This window comes from Triticum dicoccoides, chromosome 1B (genome assembly GCF_002162155.2).
Source record: "Triticum dicoccoides isolate Atlit2015 ecotype Zavitan chromosome 1B, WEW_v2.0, whole genome shotgun sequence".
NCBI classification, from domain to species: Eukaryota; Viridiplantae; Streptophyta; class Magnoliopsida; order Poales; family Poaceae; genus Triticum; species Triticum dicoccoides.
In genome coordinates, this window is record NC_041381.1 from 608,528,754 (window position 1) to 608,538,351 (window position 9,598).

Here is a 9,598-nt window from a genome sequence, read left to right on the forward strand (position 1 = left end):
TGATCTACTTATCTAGGGTTTCCCCCGGAAGCAGAGAGTGACCTTGAAATTCTCCACGGTGATGCCTTCAAGAAGGGAATGACGCAGACAACGCCGACAACGGCCTTGGCAGTAGTCGAACGCAAGTTTTCACCCAGATCTATTTGAAGCAACTCCATCTCTCGTGCACGGGCCACCACGTCCCACGACATCCCCGGGAGCGGGATCCCAAGATCCACCGCCACAAGGACCCGCCACCTGGCCCTCATCCCTAGAAGGGGATGACACCACTAGCTTGTTCGAATCTGGCACAATGCCAACGCCTCCAGCCGCCCCCATCACATCGGTGAAGAAGGACAACCAACGCGCGCCCACTACCGCTTAGGGCCGCCAGACGGCGCCCGAGCCCGACCACCCGGAGGAGAACCAATCTGGGGTGGGAAACCTCGGATCTGCCGCCACCGGCCCCCGCAGCACCGTCGGGATCCCATCGGGCCACCGCCCGAGTGCGCCAACTTCGCCTTCATGTCGTATGCCCAGGGGAGCCATCACATATCAATCAGAGGATCCCCTCATGAAGAAAGGAGGCGAGCCCGCCGTCCGCTGGGCGAGCTTCGCTCGCCGGCCTCCTCCAACGGCGTCCGGAAAGCAGATGAGGAGGGAGGTCGAGGGCGGCGGCAGCTAGGGCGGCCTAGCAGGCCCCTGGAGGCGACGCAAGCGGTCTTTTCTCAATTCCAAAGATCTGCCCATTTCTTTGCAGCCAAATGCTCCATGGATATGATTTTGTTCCAGGTAAAAGAATGCAACTGCGGGAATTTTCTCGCCATAACGTCGCCATTGAATATGTTTTTTTCAAGGCAGCACATTCTTACCATTACCAACATTGTAGGAAGCAATCCCTCTGTATAAAGCCATGTGGGCTAGGCAATCCCTCCACCAGAAAGATCCTTACTAGTAGCATGAGGGACAATCCTATTATCATAGTATACTTCCCAAAGTAGATTGATCCATGGAATGTCTTCATGATTGTACATCTTGTGAATAATTTTCATGAGTAATGCATTATTCGTGCCCTTAGATTTAGGACTCGTAAACCACCTTGGGAATTTGGTCTGCATATACTATTCCAGCTAGCCAAACAGCTCCCACTTTCATTAATATCATTTTTGTGCCAAAGAAATCTCCTACATGACTTCTCACAATGTTGAAGTATGGTAGTGGGAATCTTGAAAGTACACATGGAAAACACAAGCATCAAGGTGATGTCAGAGTTGATACATGTTAGTCTACATGAATATGAAATAAGAGTTTATATGCTAGCCAATCTCTTGTCAATGTTGGCAACCAGTGGGATGATATCCTGCACAGATGGTCTAATAATTCCAAGTGGCAATTAGAGGTGGGTGATGACCCACAAATATAGGGGATCAATCATAGTCTTTTCGATAAGTAAGAGTGTTGAACCCAAAAGGGAGCAGAAGGAAATGACAAGCGGTTTTCAGGAAGGTATTCTCTGCAAGCACTGAAATTATCGGTAACAGATAGTTTGATAGCAAGGTAATTCTTAAAAAGCACTCCCTCTGTCTGAAAAAGCTTGTCCCTCAAATGGATGTATCTAGCACCTAATGCTAGATACATCCGTTTGAGGAACAAGCATGGGACAAGCTTTTCTGGACCGAGGGGGTACCAGGTAGCAATGGTAACAAAGGTGCAACAAGGTAGCCCAATCCTACCATGAAATCGGAACAAGTATGTGTGGTTATATGAGGTGCCAGTGACGCCGCCTCAATGACTACTTTCACCCCGTGAAATTGGATCGGAGGTCAGACGCCCAGAGAGACCAAAACTCGTCCAGAAGGCGGAATCCCAGCCTCTGCGGGCTACCCGGAGGAGGGATTGGCAAGGATAAGAAGGCCATCTTCATCACCAAGCACAAGGGGTCTAGAACATCATCTCCACCGTCACCGTCATCCGCATCCTTATCATTGTAACATCAAGAACCCTAGTGGGTCATCTTCTGTGTTACTTGTGTCATTCACTCATGTTTGCCATCACCCCATCATGATGATTGATGTCTTCATGTGTTAGTAGACCCGTAGTTCTTGGGATATGGATGAACCTTGGTATGTATAGGACTTGAATCATTATTTTGGACATGAGATCCTCTATTGAATGCTTAGTTTAATAACTTCGTGAATGTCATGAAGGGACCCCACTAAACATTATTGCCTTATGGCCATGAAGTATATCACCATCGTTGTAAAGTGGTAGGATGTGAAGGCAATTCAAGGTGATAGTAAAAGCCTTTACTCCTAACCTTTGCAATTGACATGGAACTACAAAGAACCCTAGAGAGGCCATGTCCATGGGGTTAAACCCTTAATTATCATGGTTGTACCCCTATAGGGGGGACTATGGTGGTGGCATGTGTGTCATGAAGTCTACTTCGAGTAGAATGTGTGTGTTCCTGTACCCGATTCTGCCCAGCATAATCGTCAAGAATGGCTCAAGTATCTATACCATACTATGCACATGCATAGGCCGCCCTAGAAACATACCAATGGGGATTCTGAACTCCTTGAGAACTCCTTACTCCTCCTCTATTCCACCAATTACTCAAGTTATCGTTTTCTTATTACTTTCATGTTACTCACTTTAAAAGTTTGCTTCGCATTTCAATCACAATTTAATTCCGCCCTCACTTTGTTTGGAGTATAGAATTATCCGCGGGTACAAATCCATAATTCACCATGACAAGCAAAAGTCAAATTCCTATGCTCCATGTGGGATCGATACTCTTACTTCGAAAAGGCTACAACTAAACCTTGTGCACTTGCAGGCTATCAAGCTTTCCCGGGCGCCATTGCCAGGAGATGAGTGCTTTTGGGCTTTGTCTTAAGTCTTGAATTATTTTATGTTCTAACATTTTTGTAGGTTGCAATCAACCATGGTTTTTCAAGAACAAATTTACCAGGTAGGTGTGCAACTAGTAGCCGGACCAGTTCGAGGAGTGAAACTTCATATCTGTCGGTCCTGACCTATCTGGTAAAATATTTGAGATAAATCCTCAGTTACTTGAGATGTTGAAAAAGAACACATTCCGTGGTGGTGGAACTAAAAGTCCTTATAAACATATTAAAGAATTTGAATTTGCATGTGGTACCTTTCAGTTGCGAAATCTAACTAATGAAGAGACAAAAACAATTTGGTTTCCTTATAGTCTTGAAAAGGAAGCTACCGATTGGCTATTACAACAACTTGCAAGTACCTTGAGTAATTGGAAAAAGTTATCATCTGTGTTCTATGCTTGTTACTATCCTCAAAGAAAATTATATAAGATAAGAAGGAAGATTGGTAGCTTTGGACAATGGCCAGGTGAAAAAACGGTAGATGCTTATATAAGGTATCAACCTATACTCTTTGAATGCCCTGAACATTAATATCCTGATTATTTGACTTTGAACTTCTTTTATGGTGGACTTGACTCACAAAGTAAACATGCGCTAGATATTGGTTCTCAAGGTTTTTTTATGGGAACTTAGGTTTCACAGGCATGGTGTTTGCTTTGCAAAATTCGGCACAACACCGAGAGTTGGTACCTATGTTCAAAAGAGAAGACAAAGATTTATCCTAGTTATGATAGTATTAAATTCTTCTTTTGACCGAAGGAGATGAAAAATCTTTGTCATGAGTTTAATATTGGAAATGACCCCTCTTTCCACATCTTAAAAGATTATTTCAAGTTTTTGGCATTACCAGATGAAGGGTTTGTAAAGCATACTAGGGAATATAAAGCAATTCACATGGTAGAGGCAATTATGAAGAAAACCACTCTACCCACTAACCAGAGGGAAGCTTATTTCAAGCGGAAGGCCAAAGAGAAGGGAGAATCACTTTCAACTAAGTATAAGACGAGTATCAAGTTAAACAATATGGGACTCACCGCATGTCTATATTGTAAATGGACTCGCTACACCTATATCAGTGGTTAATAAAGAAGTATATCTAGACCGAGACACCACCTCATATCTAAAAGGTTGTACCGAAGGTAAAGATACATCAAAACAATTTTTGTCATGTTCCTTCGGTAGCAAGTCTTACTTTAGATTGTGATCCTGGACCTCTAGTTAACATTATTCCGTACCCTCTTTATCCAGTTTGAGGGCTTTGTACATGCATTCAACAGAAACTTAAATAATAGTAAAACAACGATATACATACATCCATAAATAGATATATCTAAGTGAAAAACCAGTTAGGTGCAAGATAAAGTGAGGGAAAAGCCTAAATGATGCACAAAAAGAAAACCAGGTGTTAATTGAAGCAAAATCCCTTCGTGATGCAAATCCCCGCGCTCTGATTGGCCGATCCTACCGTCCCACGGATCGCCACCCCCGAAACAAATCCCCACCGCCCACTCCCCGCAGATCCAACGGCTGGCACACTGCGTCACGCGGATCGCTCCCCCCTGCCGCCGTCCCGCTGAAGCTTGCACCTCCCAATAAAAGCCGCGGCCTCGCTGGCGTACCAATCCACAAACACAGAGCAGCGCGCATTCCGATCCCGCACCGCCGCCCACGCATCTCGAGTAGTTTCCAGCTCGCCGGAGAAGCAGCAAGCAAGATGGCCGGAAGGAAGGGCGGAGACAGGAAGAAGGCGGTGACCCGCTCCGTCAAGGCCGGGCTTCAGTTCCCCGTCGGCCGCATCGGGCGCTACCTCAAGAAGGGCCGCTACGCGCAGCGCGTCGGCTCCGGCGCCCCCGTCTACCTCGCCGCCGTCCTCGAGTACCTCGCCGCTGAGGTATGCGCCGATCTCTCCCCTCCTCGAGCCTCTGTTACTCTGTTCTTGCCCTGTTCGACGGTCTGATCTGGTTCTTGGCTGAATCGCAGGTGTTGGAGCTTGCCGGCAACGCGGCCAAGGACAACAAGAAGACCCGCATCATCCCGCGCCACCTGCTGCTCGCCGTCCGCAACGACCAGGAGCTCGGCAGGCTGCTCGCCGGCGTCACCATCGCCCACGGCGGCGTGATCCCCAACATCAACTCCGTGCTGCTCCCCAAGAAGTCCCCCGCCGCCGCCGAGAAGGAGGCCAAGTCGCCCAAGAAGAAGATCTCCACCAAGTCCCCCAAGAAGAAGACCGCCGCCACCAAGGAGTAGCCGCCCCCATAGACTACTATCGTGACAGGACGAGGTGTTTTGGCTGGTTGGGTCCTGTGTGTAATTGCCTAGTCTGTAGTGGCTGTTTCATCAGTTCGATGAGCAAGCCAGTAGGGGCTGTATTCTTATCTCTGATTTATGTCCGGAATGGCTAAAGATGCAATCCTTTCAATCATCTTCTCTCTTGTGTATCCATGGCTGCAATCCATCTTGTGTATGTTTGGTTACCTGCCTTTGCTTCAGAGACAATCCATCTTATAAATTTTACCTTCTGTCCGTTTAAACCTATGACAGTATACTAAATTAGATACTCCTAAATTGCTTTCAGACAAAACATGGCAAGGCAAATGACAAAATCTTTCATGACAACCGAACTAAACTTTGGATAGTCAGATGTACCTAACAGACCTGAGAAACAATTAGGCAAATGAGATACCAGAATTACTTTTGGACTGAGAAATCAAGATGCTACTGTAGAAGAATGCTTGTCACACAAGAGGGCAAAAATTGCTGGATAATAAATAATCAAGTCGATGCTGCCCTTCATGTATCAATACAAAAAATAATTTTTTTCAGAAAACAAAGTTTGTATTTTTTACAAAGTTACCACTGGAGAAAATAACAGGTAATAATCTCAGTAAAATGTTTCACACGTAATGTTAAAAACTTATAAGTATCCCTCTTGCCCCTTTCTCTTTTACATTTTGCGCCAACTGTAACTCCCTGCTCTCAGAATCAAATGTTATCATCAGAATACAGCTAAGCATCCCAATGCGCATCAACTTCTAACTTTGCATCTTACTAATTTAAGAAAAATGCAAACACGGGGACATTATTTGCTAACATGATTTCTTCAATATTTCGTGAATTTTCTTATAGTAGTGTCGGAAATATAGAACTTGGTACTCCATGATGCGATTGAATCATGGTGTATTCTCATATTCTTATTTGCCCACCCTCTTTTGTCCATATTTTAATGTTTGTTTGACCTGTTTTTCTTACTTTTATGTCTACTTTTTGAAAACAAATTATAAAATATAAAATTCACTAATTGCTAACTGAACCTTAGACATGTCTTCTATATGACTGTATCTTAAGAGAATAGCTTCCCTCTTACCCCCATCGTCTCGATGCGGACGTCTAGAGATTGATTAGTATGAATTTTTGCGGGCATTGCGCCTTCAGTCTATGTGTATTGGACCTGCAGCTGCACCCAACACGTAGCAGGCCGACCCAGTCCAAGCCCTCCATCGTATTATCATTTCTCTGCTTCTCTCGTTTCATTTTCTTCCTTTGTTTTTCCCTGTTGAAAGTTTTGTTCGTTTTGAAGATCAGATAGTAGTTTACAAATTCCCGTTCAAGAAAGAAAAGATAGAGAATAGTCTAGAAGTTTCATTCTATCTCGAGATTTTCTTCATTGGATTAATTCTTCCGTATATGGATAGCCATCTAAATATAATTGTTGATATGATATATGTATATATTGAGGGGAAACGCAAGACACCTTTGATAAAAATCTGATCAAATATTTAAATTTTATCTGAAAATAAAAATAAATACATAAAAACAAAAAGGAGAAAAGCAGAACAAATCAAACAGAAAAAAAATTAATGCAGATTTAAAAAAAAATCAAGGAGTATGTGAAGAATGTTCAACCTATGTAGTGAAAATGTTCAACGTACATTGACCAAAAGTTGACATATATTTGGAAAAAGGAAAAAACGAAGAAAACAGAAATATATATAATAAAAGAAAACCAATGAAAACCATTAGAGAAAAAACATAGAAAAGGAGAAAAAAATGGACAAAAAACCAACCAGAAGGTTCCTAAAACTAATCCAGGCCTCCCATGGAGGGTTTTGAAATCCGCTTAAACCAGTCGGCCCACTCGCCGAACACACAACGATTTGTCTCGCAGTAAGCAAGATATAGCTCACCCAGGCACAACCAGACGCTGCTATGCAATGTCTATTGCATGTGTTAATGTTGTGGCGCTCACCTTGGTCGGCCCATAAGAATGTTGAGCGGCCAAAGCGATATATATTTGTTCAGTGAAAAAACTATGAGTTCGTAGACACAAAACCAGCCAAGTGGTTGTTATTAATACACAAAACCCATCAATATGTACATGTATTTATCTTAATATATTTCTTAGTTGTGTGCATCTAACTAAAAGAAGGAAGTTAAACAGTTTTGAGAGTGCATATAGACCCTAATTATATCTTGTTGTGATGATGATATGTTTAGTAGGACTAACAACGTTTATCAAATTTATTTGACGACATTGGTTCCTTGATGAAAAGTAACGAGATGGTTCCCCCCTCCCCCCTCCCCCAAAATGTGTCGGTTTGTCCAAGGACTCGAAGTATTTTCTGGTTTATTTAAATCTTATGAAAGTCGCGCTATTAAGAGGGGTTGAGGTTGCATCATTGTGGGGATCATGCCTAGTAAAAACCATTCAGTACAACCTCCCCCCCTTCCTGTCTTCGTGGTCCATTGGAGATGCTCTTAAAAGAAGACTATGTGAGTTGGTTCAGAGAGTGGACTTCATCGATCGGGAAACAAGATGGCAGTTGGAATTCAGATGCAACGGAGGCAGCATCATAGCTAAAGTACTCCGAGCTTGTCGTGGCTTTAATGCATAAAGAGGCCTGGAGCTGCTCTGTTATATATTGGCAGCGGTTCCCATTTGTTTTTTTCCGATAAAGGGCTTTTCATTGAATTGAAATATCGAGTTGATACAATTGCATCGTAGAACGCCCGGCCTCTGCATAACTAGATGCACGCAGCCAACAAGTCCAAAAACCGAAAAGGAAAAAAGAAAAGGCTCAAATAGCCAGTACGACAAAAAGAAGAAAAAGCCAGCCTAAGATGTGACCGATCCTATCTGAAGATCACACCGCCATCCATGGGGGTAAAAAACCTCCCTGGCTGAACGCTCCAGCCAAGTAGACGCCAACTTAAAAAGGTCTCTGTCCTCCGCCCTCTGCAGGATAGACCACATACGGAGCCATCGCGAACATATATGAATAACCTGCATAGGAGATGAAACACATTTATGGTTTAAAACTATGTCATTCCTGGTGAGCCACAGAGCCCAACATAAGATAGCCGCCCCCACTAGAATGTGTGCAGGAAATTGTTTATCTATTCCCCTCACCAATTGCCGAACATGTTCCGTGCACTACGTGGGGGATAAATATTCGAAGCTATTTGAACAATGGCCCATATAGACCGAGCAAACTTGCACTCAAAAAATAAGTGTTTAATGGACTCGTCATGATGGCAGAAAAACATATTTTGCACCCTTGTCAGTTGCGTCGTGCCAAATTATCCATAGTTAAGATCACCCCTCTATTGAGAAACCAGAGGAATATCTTCACTTTTAGAGGGATTTTGAGCTTCCCAATTTCCTGTTATCAATCAGAACCTCGTTATGGACCAGTGCATCATACATGGACTTGACTGAAAACTTGCCATTCTGATGCAATTTCCATCTAAAGATATCCGGTTCCTCCGACAGCTGGATGTCCCCCAGACGGCTGAGCAATTCATTCCAGGCTGCCAGACGAGGTCCTAGAAGATCCCTATGAAAAGAAATATCAAGATTTTCCTGACCCAAAGCTTGTTTGACCGTGACAAACTTATGTCTAACAATCCGGTACAAGCTTGGATATTGCACACTAAGCGGATTGGTCCCCAACCAGGTATCTTCCCAGAAACGGACTTGGGAGTCGTCCCTGACGGAGAACGTTCCAAATTCAAAAAAAGAATTCTTTAGCTTTCATCACCCACTCCAAAAATGAGAATCGCCAGGTTTCCAGTACACTTGAGATATTGCTTTGGAACCCACGTATTTATTACAAATGATTTCCTGCCAAACACCATTCTCAATGAGTAGTTTATACACCCATTTGCTGAGAAGTGCGATGTTTTTTATCTCAAGGTCCTGGATTCCAAGCCCCCCTTGGTTTTTAGGTCGACATAATACATTCCACCTAGCCAGACGATATTTCTTGGTTTCATTATCACCCTGCCAGAAAAACCTTGATCTAAAGTACTAGGCGCTAAAGCACTCCTTTTGGAAGATGGAAGAATGATAACATGTAAAGAACCATATTGGTGAGGACCGAGTTGATCAAAATTAATCGACCCCCATAGGACAAGAGTTTGGCCTTCCAACTGGCTAGGTGTTTCTCCAGTCTCTCTTCTACATGCTTCCATTCAGCTATAGTCAAGCGCCGATAATGAATGGGGATGCCCAGATAACGAATTGGAAATTGCCCAAGTTGACAACCAAAGATTTTAGCATAATCAGGTGCTACTTCCGCGGCATCGCCGAAACAGAAGAGTTCACTCTTATCAAAATTAATTTTGAGACCAGAGAGTTCCTCAAAAGCACATAACAACAATTTAAGGTTTCTGGCTTTTTCTAAATCATGATCCAAGAACAGAATGGTATC

At 43.5% G+C, this 9,598-nt stretch overlaps 1 protein-coding gene across 1 annotated transcript; it reads left to right on the top strand.

Moving 5' to 3' along the window:
• Positions 1–4,515: 4,515 nt before the first annotated feature.
• On the top strand, positions 4,516–5,320 carry LOC119349074 (histone H2A.1-like). Its single transcript, XM_037617080.1, has 2 exons — positions 4,516–4,779; positions 4,869–5,320. The coding sequence occupies exons 1-2, from the start codon at positions 4,603–4,605 to the stop codon at positions 5,133–5,135; spliced, it is 444 nt and encodes a 147-aa protein (XP_037472977.1). The 5' UTR covers positions 4,516–4,602; the 3' UTR covers positions 5,136–5,320.
• Positions 5,321–9,598: the final 4,278 nt, after the last annotated feature.